At 40.6% G+C, this 20,364-nt stretch overlaps 2 protein-coding genes across 6 annotated transcripts in view; one reads left to right on the top strand and one right to left on the bottom strand.

The window, feature by feature from the left end:
- ANKRD1 (ankyrin repeat domain 1) overlaps positions 1 to 1,974 on the top strand; it is a 33,092-nt gene extending 31,118 nt beyond the window's left edge. For all 5 annotated transcript variants that reach the window (XM_045023334.1, XM_045023337.1, XM_045023338.1 and 2 more), the window contains exon 9: positions 1,054 to 1,974. In XM_045023334.1, the coding sequence (XP_044879269.1) occupies positions 1,054 to 1,164 (111 nt within the window). In that variant the 3' untranslated portion in view covers positions 1,165 to 1,974. The remainder of the gene's footprint in view (positions 1 to 1,053) is intronic.
- Positions 1,975 to 4,732: 2,758 nt separating this feature from the next.
- Positions 4,733 to 20,364, bottom strand: part of RPP30 (ribonuclease P/MRP subunit p30) — a 30,019-nt gene continuing 14,387 nt past the window's right edge. The window contains exons 6-11 of the mRNA XM_045023347.1: positions 19,306 to 19,395; positions 16,663 to 16,779; positions 13,817 to 13,846; positions 13,443 to 13,480; positions 11,601 to 11,680; positions 4,733 to 4,893 (exon numbers count right to left, since the gene is read on the bottom strand). Coding sequence (XP_044879282.1) covers positions 4,787 to 4,893; positions 11,601 to 11,680; positions 13,443 to 13,480; positions 13,817 to 13,846; positions 16,663 to 16,779; positions 19,306 to 19,395 — 462 coding nt within the window. The 3' untranslated portion in view covers positions 4,733 to 4,786. The remainder of the gene's footprint in view (positions 4,894 to 11,600; positions 11,681 to 13,442; positions 13,481 to 13,816; positions 13,847 to 16,662; positions 16,780 to 19,305; positions 19,396 to 20,364) is intronic.

Below are 20,364 nucleotides of genomic sequence, written 5' to 3'. Positions count from 1 at the left end.
TTTTAAACATCACAAACTGCAGTTGACTCTTAACCCCCTAAAAAGAAAGCCAGCTGATGGCTGGTCTTGGCTGTGTCTGGATGAATAGTTAATTAGTAACCTGACCAGCTGGACTTGTAAATCAATTGGGGGAACTCCCGCTAAGTGGAACTTTAAAGATTAATTTCGGAAGCCCCAAAACTGACATTTGCATTTGGTAATTCTGACGGTAGCAGCTATGGAATAACAGGAAGATGTCTGTAACCAGTTGTTAAAATGCAGCAAATTAGCTCATCCCCTCTCACAAAATCAGGACACTTTTTCCAACACCATGGCAGGCTGGAAAGTGACCTCTATTGCCGTCAATCACTAATTTTTGCAATTTGATTTTTTCCAAATTATCTGCCTTGCTACCCAGGGACAGCACTTTGCTAAGACTTCCAGGCAACTTCCTCAGTCCACTCTCTTTAGTCCCTCTGTAACATAGTCGCTAATGACCATATTCATCAGCATAAGTATGAAGAATGATGAATGGACAGTAAGTGCTGAAAGCCAAAAATCTGCTCTCTTAGGCCTGGTCTACACAAGTTGTACCGGTTTAGCTTAAGGGTGTGATTTTTTAAAGCTGTTTAGTTAAACTGTTGCAGCCCCCTATGTAGACACTTATTTCAGTTTAAGAGTGATTTATGGTTTAGCTAACCAGATTCCTGATTATTTTGTTTTAGCTTAAATTAAACTTTGTGTAACTGAAAAGAGTTAGATATTTTAACAGATGAAATTTAAAGTGTGCTTTATTATTGATCAGGATGTTTACTAATAGGGCCTGCTCCTGCAACCACTGAAATTAATGGATAGCTGCTAGCCGCTAACTTCAAAAGGAACAGAGATACCTCTATAGAGAGGGGCAGTGGTTACCATGGTGATGAATTTGAGCCAGAACTTAGGTGTCATCAAATATAGAAAGACCATACATTAGACATGCGTGTCTAACACAGAGAACTAGAAGAGAACAGGGACATTAATTTAAGTTTACCAACTGAAATTAAACCTGGTTCCCCTCACTCTTTCGAATAGGAAGAGAAAACCCCTATGGATCTTGTTCTTCAGTGGCAGAATGGCACCAAAGAGATATTCAACAGCCTTAAAGAGAACTCCCACAAGAACTCCCATATAAACACATTCTGAAGAGAGAAAAATTACTTGCCTGGAGAAAAGTCGTCTTCTTTTCAGCAGTTTAAAGGCACCAACCAACCTCAAGAAAAATTGCACTGAACATGCTATTTTTACTGACGAAAAAATTTGTATTCTATTGGATTATTTGTAGCTGCCTTTGTTGGAATACTCTAGAACAAAGATTCAGAAATATTTAAAGACAGTTTGTGTTAAAATTCCATTGATTTAAAGTTGCTTTATTTATTTTATTTTTGTTAGTGGGTCAAATGATTATCAATTTTGATCTTTGTCAACAAGTCATGTTACCGTTGTTTTTATACAGAGCACTACAGTTACTACTGTGGTAACCTGAATCAGTCAGCAATATTAACACCCTCCCCGCCCTTATCTTAGTCAGCAGTTCAAGTGTACTATCAAGCCTTTCAATAGACCTAATTAGCTAACATGTCATTGTTGCCCTGTCTCTGTTAACTCTCAGTATTACAGCTGGTAAAAATGAGGGGCAATACGTGGAAGACAGTAGAAAGCAATGGAAGGTTTACTAAGATGCCAAGTGGAAGTAAAGGAACAGTTCAGTAATTGGACTTTGTGTTGTTTAGCCATTGATAAAGAAGCCGAAGTCTAACATTAAGTAATTGTTTGGTTGCTGGGTCAAACAATGTTCTGAAGGTAAGTGGACGATAGTGAAGGAACATGCACCTCTGACAAGCTGGTATATACTGATTTAAGGAAAGACAGATGTATATTTGTAAATGTGTACTGCTTTTTATGTACATTTTGTATTGATCTTATTTAAAATTTAATAAACGGTGTGGCTCTTTTTATCTCCGAGTGTATTCTGCCAGGTGGAGACGTTGTGTGGAGGGAGCACCATGATGCTGCCAGGCAGTCTGCTTCTTTCCCTTTGTTAGCTAAATGATTAGGTGTAGTTTCTTTAGAAAATTACTCAGCTACTTGGAGCTACCAGCTCCGAAGTACTGTGTTTTCATTATTAAATGCCTTTTTAGCTTCATTGGTATGGGTTTTTTTGTTTTTTTTTAAAAAAAGGTTAGACAGATAGTGGTCAATACCGAGGTAAAAATTCAGTTTTGAGTTTGAATAGGCATCAGCTCCTCAGTTAAGCAGTAGTTAAAGCAGAGCCAAACAGGATGGGAAGCTTGAACAGCACCAGCCAAGGAAGTGGGGGAACTGTACTCGCTCATGTTGGGAGAGGAAGAGCAGCTCTCCCTTTTGCTTCTAGTAGAGAAAGCAAAACTATATTATAGTGGACTTTTACACTGCATTTAATTAAAACCACACACCAGTGTCGCAGCCTCCCAAATGAGAGAACTACCACTGCCCCCTTGTGTATGTCCCCCTTTCCCAGTTCAGTGAGACTTTACTCAGCAAACATTAGAAATAAACCCAAATCAAATCCTGGTGATACACTGCTGCAAATGATGGGGTATAGACAGTCACTTAGAAACTGTTAATTATATTTAGACTTTGGCAGTGTGCGTGAATATTGTATTACAAAAGTGTGGTTTTGCATATCAGTGATTATAACCAAACATGACAATAAAAGAGCACAGATGTGATCTACCCACAAATCATCAATACCTATAGAATTCTATTAGCAGCCACCTATCTTGATGATGGATGAAACAGATCATCCTCTTCAGACAAAAAGTGCCCCCTAATTAATCCAGCCCATTATATGCAAGTATTTAAAAAAATCTCTGTAAATGCTGGGACTTAATAATAGGCTTCTCTTTGTTGAGTCATAGTAGATCCCTGTCACTGCCCACCACCCACATACAACAGAGCAGCTCAGTGTCCATGAGAGCTAAGAACAAAACTTGCTTGAAATAGGACATGAAATAGGCTCTGACTTTTTCTTTTGTCCACATTTAGACTTAAGAAATATTTATACAGTCCAGGCATCAGAGGCTACTGTGATACCAAAAAAATAAATAAATCCAATTTAAAGAATTAAATGTTGTCTCCTACTATTCTATCAGTGCTTGGGAGGGAGGAGATAAAGAACAAATAATATAGGCTGTTAGCAAGGTTATGTCCAGGCTCAAACTGATGTAAAACCAATAGTAATCCAGACCACCATGCTGCTTGTTCCACATTCACAAACCTCTCTCTGTGCATCATCCAGCAAGCAATTTCTCTCTCGCTCAAAAGTACCTCTCTGGCCATGGCAAGAGAAGGTAGTGGCACTCCCGTATTTAGTAGTCAGCTGGATTTGGTCTCCCCCTTTGTTTTGGCCAGAATGTCAGGACCTTGTTTATGATTCATTGAAGGACAAACTAATGTAATGATACCCAATGACTGACAACAACAGGACACAGGTCAAGCACAAAGTCAAAGAACATCAAGGGAAAAATTGCACTGTACGCTCAAAGTAAAAGCTTCTTGTGACTAACACAGTCCATTTCTAAAAGTGTTCGTGAATTTTAAAGCAAAACTCCATCCATGATGCTTAGTCCAATTGTTGAGTTTTACCTTCTATAAATCTACTGCAAAAGGACCCTTGCAGTATGCTACAAGCTAGCATTTCTCAGCTTGCTTCCAGAGGTGGCCAAAGGGCTGAAATTGTCATAGTCTGACACAGAGCTGGTCCATTATAGTCTCTTACCCCTCTTTCATATTAGTTCACCATCAAAAGAAAAGCCTTAATCAAGACTTGGAAGAGCCCTAAAAACGTTTTGCAGGAGGGAGTTGATTATAATCTGCAGGCAGCTGGATGATACGCATTGAGGTAGGAACTGGTAACATAGACCCTGCTCTTGCTGGAGAACATAGACCCTGATGCAAGTTTTATCTGTCTAAGGTTACCAAGGTTAGGCAGCTAGCATGCTGTGACCATTGCTTATTGTATTGATCACACTCAGCTAAGCGTTACCTTAGGCTCTTCTTGTCTGCCTGCTGTAACTAGCCGTTGTCTCATATTATATTTCGATTTTAAGATCTTCTGGGCAGGGACTGTCTTTTACTTGTATCTTTGTATCATGTCTAATATAATGGCTCAAGCCAGTAGGAGCTATTGTAATACAAATAACTGACAAGGGATTTCCTTGCAATTGAAAGATGCCAGAATCTCTGTTTCAGTAGACTATCATAATGAAACAAAATTAGACAGGGCTATTTGGACCATGCAACTATTTTTCTTTTGCCAGTTGGGGGATTGTGGGTACTGGCTTGCAGTGGTAAGGTAAAATATCTGGAAACTTTCTAAACTTTGATGAAGAGAAGAAGTGATCACATTTTAGAAGGGCTAACAGTAAAATTATGTCAATGTATAGAAAGATGTATGTAGCTGTAAAATTCATGCTGTAATATTTTTCACACTAATATTACAAACACTACATCTTTCTAACCTCCAGCGATTGGGAGGGGTAGGGAAGAGACCATTGCTCTAACAAAAATGGCAAAATAGTCCTACATTATCCTTTTACCATCAGCAGTAAGATCGTTCTGCCGTGGTGAAATGTTATGGATTTCAATAACCTTATTCTTGCACAAACAAGTTTTTTTTTAATAAAAGATTCTTAGCTGAACAAATTAAAATAACGAATCAAGGCATTGTGGGTGGGTAGCATGGGAGGAAAGGACTTTATGGAAGCTGAGAAGTTGGGTTTGATCCTCATACTTCAGTCTTGGCTTTCTTGCGGACTGGGAGAACACCTTCCTCCTCCGAAGCTCGGGGGGTTTTCTTGGTGTACACCACCCCAAAAGCAGTCTTTCTGGTTTCTGGAATTTAAAAATGAAAAAAAAAATCAAAGTTTAAAACAGATCAAGTAAAAGTGATACTAATATGTTAACTGCTTATTTCAGTCTGTTTCCATACCTGTGCCTAACAAGTACTTCTCCATCTCCACCCCCAACAGATAATGCTGGCACAATGCAATGGCTCTGAATTATACGTTACTAATGCAGTACTTCTCAAATTTGCATTCTGTTGCCTATTTCATATGGGAGATAACTCCAGACTGCCTCACTCTGCCAATCCCAAATTCCCTCTTTTCATGTGGCATCGCATCCCTTTGCTCTCTATGGTAGCAGCCTGTGCATTTCACACAGCTATGGAGCAGTAAAATATGAGCATTCAAACACATTTAAAAAGGCAGCAGAGACAAAGATGCTCAAACCCAAGAATAAATAGTACATATTCAAAAGATTAATTATTTCAGTCTCCTGCATTATGCCACAGAACTGGTTAACAAGATGCTAACAAGGTCATTTCATTCAGCTTTGCAGACACCTCTGGATTCCTCCTTCCCAAAGGAAAACTCCAAATTCTCAAATTTTGGAGAACAGATTCCTGTATGTTTCACACACAAGCCATTACAAATTGCATTCCACTCACACTCACTGGGTCCCCCAGACACCCAGCTCCTCTTCTTCAGGCATAATTATCTTAACTTTTGGCATCACAAGACCCCACAGGCAATAGGGAATGGAAAAGGAAGTGGGACCCCTAATTCAATCCCCAGGAATGGCAGTCTGTTCATCTGCTCATCCTGATGCATGCAAGTGAGTTTACTACCTACCACTCCTCTACTTCTTGGGGATCCTCCTGTGATGTCTCAGAGGAGTTCAGTGGACTTGTTCTGGAACTACTATTGTGGAGAGCACAGTTTCCACACTTCACTCACTTGACATAGGAAACATGCACACTGAACTTTCAGGCACCATCAGTAGGGAAAGAGCTGAAGGTCTTGTGTACCAGGAGGGTGGGGATGGTTTAAAGTTGGTTATTGGTGCAGCTGTTCCAGTGCAAACCTGAAGTGCAGATGTTCTGCATAGGTATAAGCAATGACTTGCACTGGTCAGTTATAAGACACATGGTTATCCACGTAGATAAGACCCAAAACGGTCACCAATATTAGGCAAGATAATATCTATACATTGTATTTTCTATGGTCTCAATTCCTGAGATCCTGAATGTAAGAATACAGGAATTCTTGACATAAGATAGACAAGGGGCAAATATGGTTTTCAGATCCTTGTAAACCCATGAGTTAGGAGGCTACAAGATAGTAACTGAGGGTAGAAACTAGCTCTTGAAGGTGACCTGAAAAGGGGGAGAGAAAAGTGGGCTTGTGCCCTGAAGAAGGCTGGAAAGGGTTTGTGCTTTTTTTAAAGCAGAAATTAAAAGATAGAAATTCAGGTGTTTGTTTTGCCTGGAGACTACAGCAACAGGAGAGCTAATTATATTATGACTTCACAAGAGTCAGGAGACAAAGCTGAATTACTAAGAGAACAAGGACTTGGTCAGACTGTTTAAAACTCTGTTTTCCTTTGGCTACAACCAATGGACTAATGAACATTTTAGAGAAAAGATGCTTCTGTTAAACATTTGACACCTTGCTTCCCTTCAACTAAGGCGTGCAATCTCACAATAGTTACTTGCATGACCCAATTCTCCCCCTCGCCCCCACAACCCTCAGTCCCCAAGAGATGCTCCAGCAAAACCAGGGAACATCAGACTTGATATACCTAATATTTCTGAAGTTAAAAAAAACAAACAAACAAGGAAAAATAAAGATTATCCTGAAAGACTGAAAAGGCCTTTAGGACTTCTTGATATAACAGAAGCAGCTAAAACTGCCAAACCCACTTAAAAATATCTTATAAATTGGACAATTGGTTAAAATAAAAAAATCAAGTGGATTTGTTTCAGCTTAATACCATAGAGAGAAAAACAGTTTTGCACAGACTTGTAATAGTTTTAAGTAGTGGCAGTATGGCTTTGCATTAATCAATTAGCACCTAGTTACAACCCCTTATGCTAATTCTGCTAATTTTACTGGATGTCCAAAAATCCACAATCAAGGAAGGCAGCCATATTGGTTAAAAAACGGTTTAGAGGGAAAGTGAAGGTAGCTATAAAAAATAAAAAAAACCCTACTACAGAAATGGAAGAACAGGGAAGTTGACAGTAATGAATATATAGAAGTTAGAAATTGCAGAAAATTGATAAGGGAGCAAAGGGACACAAGGAAAATGCTATGGCTAGCAGAGTTAAGGACCATAAGGAATTAAAGTATATTAGGAACAAAAAGAATTCTGACAATGGTATTGATCCATTAGTAGATGGATGTGGTAGAATTATCAATAATAACGCAGAAATGTTAAATAAATAGTTCTTTTTTGTATTTCGCAAAATAAACAGATGACATAATGTCATCATATGATAACACACTTTCCATTCCTCTACCATCTCAGGAGGAAGTTAAACAGCAGCTACTAAAGTTAGACATTTTAAAATCAGCAGGTCCAGATAACTTGCATCCAAAATTTTAGAAAAGCTGGCCAAGGAGCAAACTGGCCTTTTAATGTTGGTTTTCAATAGTCATGGAACACTGGAGAAGTTCCAGGAGACTGGAAGAAAGCTAATGATGTCCCAATATGTAAAAAGGGTGAACAGGGTAACCTGGGTAATTACAGGTCTGTCAGACTGACATTGATAATTGATAATGGAGTGGCTGATACAGTACTCAATTTATAAAGAACTAAAAGAGGATAATGATAATTAATACAAACCATCATAGTTTTATGCAAAATAGGTCCTGTCAGTCTAACATGATACCTTTTTTTAGGATGATATTTTAGAAGATTACAAGTTTGGTTGATAAAGGTAATAGTGTTGATGTAATACACTTAGACTTCTGTAAGGCATTTGACTTGGTACTGCACATTTTGATTTAAAAAACTAGACAAATATCAAATTAACATGGCACACTTTAAATGGATTAAAATCTGTCTAACTGATAGGCCTCAAAATGTAGCTGTAAATTGGGAATCATTGTTGAGGGGATGTGTTTCTACTGTGTTCGCACAAGGATATATTCTTGACTCTACACTATTCAACATTTTATTCAATGACCTGGAATAAAACATTAAATCACCACTGGTGAAGTTTGCCGATGACACACAAATTGGGGGAGTGGTAATAATGAAGCGGTCAGGTCACTAAATCAGAGCAATTTGGATCGCCTGTAAAAAGAGTGCAAGCAAACAATGTGTTTTAATACAGCTAAAACATAACTGTATACATCTAGGAACAAAACGTAGGCCATTCTTACAGAATGGGGAACTCTGTTGTGGGAAGCAGCAGTGATGAGCTGCCAAAATCTTAACAACCGGTTCCCTATAAAAAATTCTGATTTAAGGGGGAGGGGGGAGGGAAGCAGGGGAAGGCCTGGGGGAGACATCCTTGTGGGGCCAGGGGCCAATTGACTCACTTTCCCACTCTCCTTCCCTCCCCTCTGGCCAGCCCTGGAGCTTGCAGCAGCCCCCCCCCCCCCACCTTGACAGGCCTCTCAAAAAGCGGCAGCAGGACAACTTCGGAGCTCAGCTGAGCTGCCCAGCTGATGCCGGCGGCTGGCCACGCTGCAGCTGGGGGAAGCGGGGGAAGGGCCGGGGGAGCATCAGCCTCCCCAGCTGGGAATCCTGGGAGCAACAGGATGGTCTGGCCCGCGGACCAGAGTTCTTTGCCCACTCCCTGGCCCTTTAACAACCGGTTCTCCACGGAGGTCTAATTTTAGCAACCGGTTCTTGGGAACCGGCTCCAGCTCACCACTGGGAAGCAGTAATGCTGAAAAAGATCTGGGGATCACGGTAGGTAATGAACTGAACATGAGCTCCCTATGTGACCTTGTTGCCAAAGAGACTAATTCAATCCTGGGATGCATAAATGGGGTACCTCGGGTGGGAGTAAAGAGATTATTTTACCTCTGCATTTGGCACTGGCGCAACTGCAACTTTAATACTCTCTCTAGTTCACAATTTAAGAAGGATGTTGAAAAATTGGAGATGTTCAGAAGAGAGCCACGAGAATGACTAAAGGGTTAGAAAACATGCCTTATGGTGAGAGACTCCAGGAGCTCGATCTATTTAGCTTCACAAAGGGAAGGTTCAGAGGTGACTTGATTACAATCTGCAAGTACCTACATGCAGACCAAAAAATGGGATCTTCAGTCTAGCAAAGAAAGTTATAACATGATCCAATAGCTTGAAGATGAAGCTAGACCGAATTTAGACTGGAAATATGGCATACAATTTTAACACAGAGTAAATAACATTTGGAACAATTTACCAAAGGTCATGGTGGATTCTCTATCACTGACAATTTTCAAATCAAGATTGGATATTTTTCTACAAGATAGCTTCTAGGAGTTATTTTGTATTATAAAGGAGGTCAGGCTAAAATGATCACAATGGTCTGTTCTGGCCTTGGAATCTGAGTCTGGGGTAGTTTAATTGGTTTAGAACAAGGCTACCACCCAGGTGCTGCACTAGGCATTTATTTAGCTGTTAGGGTTATGAAATGTGGTTTCATTTACAAGCCCTTAAGGTCAAAGGCAGAATAATAGTCACAACACAGCCACAGTGTTTTAAACTCACCAAGCTATAAAAAGCAACTAGATAAAAGTTTAGGCTTTATTTTCCTCTCCTGAAATCTTATTTGTATTCCATGTGAAAATGCCTTGCAGAAAGGCCAACTGCAGTGTGTCTGAATGGATACACATGTTGTATTTTGGAAGATGTAACATTTTTCTCCAGAGTATTTGAAAAAGCTCAGCACTTCTGAACAAAATTTCTTGTTCTTTAAAATTCCTTTGCATCCCAGGATTTTAAAAGTGGACATTTAAAAATCATAATACATTGTCAACTTCAAATCAGGATTAGCTCAGGCCTTTACAATAAGGAGATTTTTTTTTTAAAATCTGACTTGGGGGCATCTTAATTCTGAAGTATTAAAAAGCAATGGCATAACACACACTTGAGCGTTACCCTCTTCAGCATGCTCGTTCAATCTATCTGCACCTAAAGCATTTCAATCTATTCAAAAGCACTTTACTTTACAGAAGGATGAAAACTGATATGGGCAGTTATAATGGCACCTAACACCACTTGTCAAGTATGCTAGTATCCCCAAGCCATACATGCAATTTTCACCAACACTAATTGGAAAGATGCTCCTCTAGGTGTTGGGGAGAAAAAAACCCTCCTATATATGTGTATTGCTAGCAGACAGGAAACATAACCTAAGAGAACTCTGCAAAAGAACTGCTAGGTAAGCACTTTTTTTGGCCAGGTAAAGAAAATACCAGCTTTTTCCAACATCGTGGTAAAGGGTGAGCAAGTACATTTCGTCAGGGCAAAGCCGTTTCAATATGCTACTGTCTCTGCAGATTGGCAGGAGGATAGCGGCTCATAGTGAATAGGCTCAGACTCTCACATGAAGTCAAACCTGTCATTTACAACAGTTTCAGGTCCCACCTGTTTTGTAGTTAGAGTTCCAGGTCCAGACCCAGTGTGTATCCACTACATAGAACAACTCACTTCTGGCATTAAATTATTTCTATGGTCAAAACTGACCAGTCATTCACACCACTTATTATGGTACACATGGCAGACCTCTCTTACAATGAAAGAGATTCAAGCCAGAGTAAACAAATTAAAATAAGACGTTTCTAAGAGACGGCAGAGTTTTTGTTTTATTTAATTTTTTTGGGGGGAGAGAGGAGGAGGAATCAGTGGCGCGCTGTAAAGTGGCTAATTGGGAAACTAGGATGTTTAAATTGATATATGGCATGTTGGCTTATTCATCAATATGCGCCAGTAAATGCAGCACATAATACAATTGGAAACTTGTTGATTTCCACTGTACTAGGTAAGAGTCAAATTGCCTTCTGCCTATTGTTAAATGATGACATATATGAGCATATAAGAATGACAGTCATTGTATAGATTTCTATACTGAAAGCACAATGATATAAGTTCTAATTTTCTAATACTTCAGATCATTGCATCTCTAGGAGCAGCATTTGTTAGCAAGCAGAGAACACTTTGAGTTTGATTTCACATCAGCCATGAAGTGCTCTCACAGCATACTGGAGCAATGAATAAAGTCAACGTAAAATGAAAAGTCACAAAGGGAAGACAGGGGCATCTACAGAAATGTGTAAAGAGGTTGAATGCAACAGAATCTGCTGTCATTTAAGGCCAAATCTTGATCCTACTGAAGTCATTGGCAAAGTTCCCATTGATCTCAGCCAGTCCAGGATTTGGCCCTTATGAATCAAAATGCTATTTTGCTACATAATGTAATAGACTGATGTGTGGTTTGAGTCTATGATCTGTGCTTTCCCAGAGGAGCCCCATAAGTACTATTATAAGTATTCCAAGGCAATCACCACCACTGGTAGAACCATTCATTTCCTCTTACTCCTTGTGGGAGGCCACTGCACTGAGGGAGAGAAAAGTACATGGAATGGAAAAGAGGCACCTGTGGATCATCACCTAGAGCAAGCAGAATTCCAAGAAGACTCTTCCTTTAAGAGAGGGCCCAGCACCATTTGGATAATAAAGTGTCAGAGCTGCATTACTAAAAAAAAAAAATGATGTAAGTGAACGTGAAACAGAAGATAGTTGTGCTGTTCACTCACCTCCATGAAGAAGGACTGCTCTGCAGTTGGTAGAAATAGCTGCCTTGGCGTCACTTTCAGACAGGCCAAACAACAAACCTCTGTCACCTTTGTTAAGGAGCTTAGTGTACAAAAAGAAGTGAACAGATTAAGAGGTTCTTTCCCTGGGGGTAGATCTGGTCACTTGACAAATAACTGGGAACTATCAAAGCTACAATTCAGAATGACATCTTGCATAAAAAAACCAGGAGTACTTGTGGCACCTTAAAGACTAACAAATTTATTGTAGCATGAGCTTTCGTGAGCTAAAGCTCACTTCTTCGGATGCATAGAATGGAACACACAGACAGGAGATATTTATACATACAGAGAACATGAAAAGGTGGAAGTATGCATACCAACAGGCAGAGTCTAATCAATTGAGATGAGCTATCGTTAGCAGGAGGAAAAAAAACTCATCTCAATTGATTAGACTCTGCCTGTTGGTATGCATACTTCCACCTTTTCATGTTCTCTGTATGTATAAATATCTCCTGTCTGTGTGTTCCATTCTATGCATCCGAAGAAGTGAGCTTTAGCTCACGAAAGCTCATGCTACAATAAATTTGTTAGTCTTTAAGGTGCCACAAGTACTCCTGGTTTTTTTTGCGGATACAGACTAACACGGCTGCTACTCTGAAACCTGTCATCTTGCATAAAGTTACCCGAAGAGTGGTACTATTGTATGGGTGGCACTTAAAATATCGAGGATCTGATTCAATGCCCATTGAAGGCAATGGAAGTACTTACATTGTCAACATTCTATTGATTCTACTGTTGGATCAGGCTCTAAACAAAGCTGGATCAGGCCCTAGGTCGAAGAACCCATTCCCTTTTGAGGACAGAACCTTCAGTCCAGTTGAGTACTTTTCTCCAGACTTGTCCCTGTCCAGAATAGTCTTTCAATGAAGTTAGGAAACCATGTTTAAATGCTGTTCCATCGAACCTGGTTTGAAACAGGTTTTGTAGGGTATTGCGAAGGGGACTAGGAGTTGGCCAGAACATGGAATTGCCATCCTACAGAGTATTCTGAAGCCTGGCGGGAAGAGGAGAATCCTCCTAATTTGGGAAGAAAAGGAAACTTGGTTCTACCTTCTACATGGGACAAAACAAGTTTGCCACTCTCCCATGCCCATTCAGAATCCCGATTCAGGAAGGAAATCATCAACTGGCCTCATGATGTGAAATACAGCAGATGTACACATGTCCATATTCTCCAGAAATGACAAACTAGAATGCAGAGACTCTACCTTTTTTGTTTTTGTTTTTTTATTATTGCAAGTTGCAATATTGTCAATCTCTAGTATTAAAGCGTGAAACCAAAATCGGTTTCTCAGATCTGACACTATATTATATATATTTACCTAATCACAAAAGAACCCCAACACACCTACTGAGGACAAAGCTAATTAGAGTTATTTAAGTCTTTTTATAGTTGCAATGCTTATGTTGAAAGAGTTTTAGAACAGGTAGATTGCACCCTACCTTTTCATTGAAAGGTTTTATTTTATTTTATTTTTAAACTTTGTTTTATTCAACACGGCAGCTGGGGACATGCACTAAAATCTCTTCTGTATTTCTAAAGTATGAATTTTATTCTGAAATTAAGAATTCAAACAATCTTCCTGCTGCCTTGAGTTCTGTTACAATCACTATGTATTGTATCAAGGATCTGACTTATGTAAGTCACAAATTTTAAAAAGGTCTGGAGGGTGGGGGAGAGAAAGGCATAGAATTATTTTAGTGCAATATCAAATATCTGAAAGTCAACTCCATGTTTCCTACATTATTCTTAAAGATCAGATTTTACTTGGGAAAGGATACAGATTAGCCACATCGTAAGGACCTCGAAGTTCTAATGGCTAAAACAGAAGACACAAGTGTGAATATCTACACACCTCCTCAATGTATTTTAGAGAGTCACAGTTTGAAAGATAGTTTCTGTAAATAATCTTATCAACCATTAACTGTTAATTTAAATTTCATATAATCATGGGTTCCCGAGTTGCTGGAGATGCTAACAGGAGAGAAAGACAATTGCTATCAACAAGGGGAAACAGGAAGTGCCCACTTCCACTAGCAGAATTAAGAAAATTCAACAATACAGAAGAAACCAAAAGAAAAATTCAAAAGGGTAATTATATTGATGTTTATATTTCTAGCAGAAATTTATTTACATTAAAAAAATACTGACTTACCCTTTCAGCTGCACTAGATATAATTATGTTCTAGAGAATAAAGGAGAACAAGCATTATTCTTAGATAAATGTTATTAATAAACTGAAGATTAACATAAACCCAACACTAATACTCCTATGAGTATCATTTGAAGTTAAGAGTTAATTCTGTTGTCCCTATCTAGCAAGAGTATCTGCTGCTTTCTGGAACAAGGAAATCCATGAAGACTGTGGATTATGGCTCCTTGGAAACAATAAACCAAAACCATCTACCAGCTCTGCAAGTTACAGAGTTAACTGGGCCAAGAGTCTATACAAAAAAAAAAGCATAATTACACTCATTCCATCTACACTGGAATAAAACACCTGTGGAACAGCTGTGTCTGGCCTGGGTCAACTGACTCAGGCTCATGGGCTTTGGCTGTGAGACTGAAAATGCTGTGTAGATGTTCAGGCTCAGGCTGGAGCCCAGGCTCTCAGACTCCCCGACTCATGGGGTCCCAGAGCTCAGGCTCCAGCCTGAGCCTGAATGTCTACACAGCAATTTCACAGTCTTGTAGCCCAACCCCAAGTCAGCTGCCCCAGGCCAGCTGCAGGTGCGTAATTACTGTGTAGACGTACCCTTAATTACAACCCCTCACCCACGGATGTGAAAAAGCCAGTTACATCAGCTATGGGATGACCCAAGTAGTTTGTCTCTGTGTTTTGGAGTTGAACACACAAAACAAAACCCCTAACTCTTCTGAGGACTGGATTTTTAAAAGATTTTTTGATGGGGGTTGAAAAAAAAAAAAACAACCAAAACCCATCCCACTTCTAATAGCATTAATTCAGCAATGGGGAGATCAAATCTTCAGCACATTTTGCCCCTATTAACAATTATACTGGCTAAAAGAACTAGCCTGACGTCAGCCAATGAGAACCCATTAATACCATCCACTGACTGATCACCACTAATACTGATTTCCTTCAATATCAGCATCCATGCATTCAGATGAAAATGGTGGGTGAAGGAAGAATACCACACTCCTCTCCCATCTCCCTGGCTGGCTAACTTCCCTCTTTCCTTCACTAGGCTTCTATGGGACCCCTAGGCCATGGCAGAGGGTGACTGTTTCAGGGGCTCATACATCCCAGTTCTTTGCATAGCTGCCACAGTTCCTTTAATGGTGAACCCCAAAGGACTCCTGACTGTAATGAGTTGAGATAAGGTGCTGGAAACCTACCTCTAAAGCATTAGCCTTAAAGATCTCTCATACCATTTTAAAGATGAAAATAGGGCTGTGGGATTCCTTCTCAGGTCAAAGCCTGAGCTGTGAGGCCTCTGCACTCTTCCCACTGACATCACTGCCCCTTACATACCACACGTTTCCAGTTAGGGGGATATGGCCCATTTGCTGCTCTTCTACATGGCTTCACTTGCCCTCCGCTTTCTGAACACAAGGAGTGGAGCATGGATTTGAGGAGAGCAATTGTGTGCACAAGTAGGAGCTCTGATTACCTCAGAGCTATTTGCATTTCCATGGAACGACCTAACTGTCTCCACTATGCACAAGACTTCTTCTGGTGCTGAGCACAAAAGAACGTGCAGAGCCCTATGGCTCAGAGAGCACTAAAAGCCAGAAGCAGAAGTAACACAGAGGAACTTCTCCCCACACATCAAGAAAGATCTCAGGAGATGTTTTTGCTTTGCAGGTCACCTTTAAACCTGCTTACTATGGATCTCGAGGGTGCTTTTGAGTTTCAAGGGTGTTGACTGCTTCAGCTGGAAAAATTAAGCCTGCTGTTTTGAGCTGCAGCAGCCAATGCCTGTCTTCCAGACTCTGCGCAGAAGGGGAACAGCTGGCAGAGTCCAGGAGGTGGCAACACCATAACTCCCCTTAGCTGGAGGGAGGCCAGAGAAGAGTCCCTACCCAGCGCTGAGGCACGCGGGCATGGGAGGCTGAGAAGAAAGATTCAGAAGGTGGTGCTACCTATCACATCTCCACAGAGAAAGGGAAAAAAAGTTGCGATTCCTCCTCCTCTCTATTGAGGTCTGGTGGGATGCAACATATCAATAGGAGGGACATGAGGATCTTCAGATATAAGACTTTCTTCATTCCTCAGTTTCAGAAGCAGGGCAGAATGTAGGACAGAGCTATTTCAGCCAGAAATCTGCCCTGTGGCAGCCAGCAGTATGGGCTTGTTTTATGTAATAGGAGTTTGGTAATGTTTTCACTTAACTGTTTTTAAATACACCTCTACCCCGATATAACACGAATTCGGATATAACGTGGTAAAGCAGCGCTCCGGGGGGCGGGGCTGTGCACTCCGGTGGATCAAAGCAAGTTCGATATAACGCAGTTTCACCTATAATGCAGTAAGATTTTTTGGTTCCCGAGGACAGCGTTGTATCGGGGTAGAAGTATACAGGGAAGATCCTGTATTTAAAGTATTTTGTAAGATATGATATGGTATGATACAATAATTTGCCTAGATCTACAAGATGTGCTTTTTGTCATTTAGAAATTCACTACATACCTTTAACAATATGCAGAAACATCTATTTTTGTGCAAATCTTAAGTCTCCAGGACTGTTTTTTGTGAATGCCCTGCATCGCCCCACTATTACAGCTGCAGTAACTGACAGGTAGCTCCGAAAAAAATCTCGACCATTTTAAAAGCATCGGCCTTAGAAATATTAGATGTTCCACAGCCAAGGGTATTTGTAGTTGGAATTATGGTTTGCATGTATTGGCAGACAAAGGCTCAGTCATGTGTTCAGAAATTCCAGCATCAAACCTTCTTGAAACTGCTCAGCCGATGCAACTCCAGAAGAATCTGAACAACTGACTTACCGGTAATTTTATTTCAGTTTGAGAGCTCACCTTTCCTTTGCAGATCTGCATCAGACTCAGAGCATTTGAAATTGTGTATCTTCTCATTGTGGAGTCTTTGATGGCAGGGGTGTAAAGAAGTTCAAAGTAAACACCGCGATCTATTGCCTTCACATAAAAGAAAGAAAATAATCAAAAATCAAAAGCAGAGTCGCATACCAATCTTACAACTAGTGTCTATTATTGATGACTTCCTCGCTCAGTTCTACCACTTTATATACAAAACTAACGTGTGGCAGGAACTGTTTCAACAGAAACACACTGTAGTCTGAAGGGTGAAAATAAAGACATTGTGTCTGTATGCCATGTAAATGCACTTGAACTTAAGACTGTCAAGTAACTGAGGCTTATAAAAAAAAAAAGAAAAGCCCTCTCTTCCTCTCTACTTGCCAGGCAATAAAATAGGCTTTCAGATGAGAGACAATCACAGTTGATCAGCTGCAAGTGTGGAAGTCTCAAAGCATGAGAGAAAGAGAACAGTGGGAAGTTTCCTCTCTTCAGAAGGCTAATCATGGCTCCAAACTCTGAAGAGCTGGGTAATCACTGGAGCATTTCATGAACAGACAGGCAGTGTAAAAATCGACAGAACACTCCTTCTGCAGCTTCACAGCTGGCCCTGAAGAGTATCACTTTCCAAAGTTGAGGGTTCTCCCTAGCACCCATCACCACAGTACTCAAGTACTGACTAGTGGAGAAGTTATTCCGGGAGAAGAGTGAAGTTAATTAAATCTTCCCCACTCCATCTGACATTTTTTGAAGGAAAGTAGATTGTAGTACAGTTTGTTATTATTTCTTTTGTGGTTGTGCCTAGAAGCCCCAGCCATGGACCAGGACTTCATTATGCTAGGTGCTGTACAAACACTGAACAAAAGAGCATTAACCCACTCTCACAGCCCCTCTGTGAAACAGATATTCTCACTTTTGCAGATAAGCTCCTGGCTCTATAGTCAGCTCACTGCACAACACTATCTCACATTAGCATTACGGAGCTTTATAGCAAGACGTTGCAGTACATGAAAGAGAACCTTATTTCATTTGTCCAATTAGCTGCTGTGTCTGTCCTTCGCATACACCCAAGCATGAGATTTATCAAACATCATCACTAGCACTGGTCAGAACCAGGGAAACCTGCCTGCCAAACAGGTTTCAGTCAGAAACCTGACTGACTTCCTGCCAGCTTGCCTGCCCCAGTCCTCAGCAGCCCACCAGATGGACTGTGCCAGATCTGAGGCTCTCAGGGTATGTCTACAACAATGTAAGCCTTAGGTTAGTGGGACTCGAGTCAGCTGACCCATATCAGGGAACCCTGTGCTTGAGTGTCTACACTACATTTTAACCCTAGGTTAAGAATTTTCTGACCCATGCTTGAACCTAGGGTTCTGGTGTCCACATTGTAGTCCACTGACCTGAGTCAAAGTAACCCTATCCCAGAGTGCCTAGCGCCACTTCTCTCCCCTCGCCCCACAATGTCAACACTCTAGGCCTAGGAATGTGAGGCACTGTGGAAAAATGCTACTGCTCACCCTGTTTCCACACTGGGGTGGTGTCACTGATGCGACTCAGGTGCCCATAAGGAGCCACGAGTACATAAACTTCATAACTAGCTCCTTTGGTGGCTGTCTGAGGACAACGACTGCAGTTTGAGGAGGCTTTATACTGAACTACCTTTTAATCTGAGAATTGGGCTCTACCTCTAGGCTGAGTCACATTGGTGGGAAAATGCCCATATACACCCATTCCCAGGATAATTAGGACATCACTGTTCAGGGCTTTCAAACTATTGAAATGAAACCCTGCAATTCTTAATTTTTAAAATAGGATGTTCAGCAACGGTGTTTTTGTTTGGTTGGGGTTTTTTTATTTATTTTTGCCTGTTTTGAAGTTTTGACATAAAATGCAGGTTTCAGAGGAAAAACACTCCCATCCCCAGGCTTACATTGGAGTGTAGACATGCCCTCAGGGTCCCTGTGCTGCCAGCTCCCCACATGGAGAACTGCTGGGGCTCTGGGAGCCTCAGAAACATTTTGAGAGGTCAAAACAAAAATGTTGTTTGGGGAAAAAAATCTGAAACGAGATGCTGAAATTTCTGTTCTGAGAGAAATTTAGAAATTTCATTTTTCATTCCATATCAGAACAATTTTTTGTTACTTATTCCTATGGAACAGGAATTCAAGTTTCCAGCCAGCTCTAGCTGTACATTTTTCAACAACAAGGACTAAAATCTACCCATGGATGCCCACCCCTGAGTAACTGTTCCTGACAAGGAGCTGATGCTGGTCCATATTCAAGAAAAGAATCTGACCTAAGTATCCAGACTAAGTTGTGTGGGCAGGATTTTATTTATAAAAGATAGTTTATAAATGGCTGATGCTTTGTTTTTACTCTTTTATTCAGTATCGAATATTCAGCAATTCCATTGGCTGGCACTGATTTCATTTAGTGAAGCACTGCCTTACACAGATGAGATCTCAGTATAGTCATAGTGTAGAAAACTAAGGAGGGAACACATCTTCAAAGAAAAAACACCCTGTAGTACAAGAGCAAGAAAAACATCACTCCGGTGGAAAACCTCAGTTGTGCTAGTATTATATATACTGAGTTTAATAGCAGCAAATGATTTCATTGCAAATTTACCATGTTAACAGGGGGTCTTCGGAAGTAGAATGGCAGCTTTTCTGTTACGTTTATGCATATCAGATCCACATCTAGATTTGTGCAAGCGACCTACATCACAAAAATACAAACAGATAAGGCACCTTTAAGTGGGCTGCCAGCTTTAGACATGCAGACATTTGCTATATCACAGATATACCAAAGACATTTCCAGCACAGTCTATGTTTTAAATCCAAGAGCTGATCCACAGGGATACCAGCAAGACACTGCAATAGTGCCATGTGGGTATGTGGGATTTATTTATTTTTAAAGCACTTGGCCATGTTTAGGACAGCACTTTTTCCATTAAAATAAACAGACAGCTTAGCAGTGGGCATCATCGCTTTGCTCTCAGTTGGCTGTAAGACACCCCTAAAGTGGGGTTAGCAAAGCGATCCACCCTTACCAGACACATTGCTAATACAGCAGAGCCTTCTTTTTTCAAATAAACCTCCCTCCGCACAGTTACTTCTCAAATCCCAGAGGGATGATTCTTAGTTGCTTTTAGGAAAAAGGATTTGGCCTAGGACAGCAGCACTTCAGACACTGCTAAGTGACTGTGGTTTTGGGTGTCCAACATGAGACCCATTAAAGGAGCCTCATTTTCAGAAAGTGCTCAGCACCCACCTTCTGAGGGTCTCAAATTGGGTGCCCAAAAATCACTAATCACTTTTTAAATTTTGGCTCCAGGCTACTAGGGCACATCCTCACAATTTATGTTCTCTTTAAAAAGAGAAGAAAAGAGCTAAATGTGGCCAATGAGCTGTCTAGAGACAGTTAACTCCCCATGAGGGGACCATGGGATTTATATAGTTTCTCACACAAGACATTAATTGCATACACTGTCTTGCTCATGCTATATATGCATACACAGTAAAGATGATTATAGGGGACCAGATTTTCTGGTCCATCAAGGCCATTTTAAGGCTGGAAGCCTTAAAGTGGCTGGAGATGGTCAGTGCAGAATTTCCTGTGGGGGGGGGGGGAGGGGGGAAATTCCACACTGGCAGAAATAGCTCTAGCACAACCTGAACCAGCCA

The sequence above is a fragment of the Mauremys mutica genome, chromosome 7 (assembly GCF_020497125.1).
Source record: "Mauremys mutica isolate MM-2020 ecotype Southern chromosome 7, ASM2049712v1, whole genome shotgun sequence".
In the NCBI taxonomy this organism is placed as follows: Eukaryota; Metazoa; Chordata; order Testudines; family Geoemydidae; genus Mauremys; species Mauremys mutica.
Note: the sequence above shows the minus strand (reverse complement) of the source record. Positions and strands in the feature narration are given on the sequence as shown.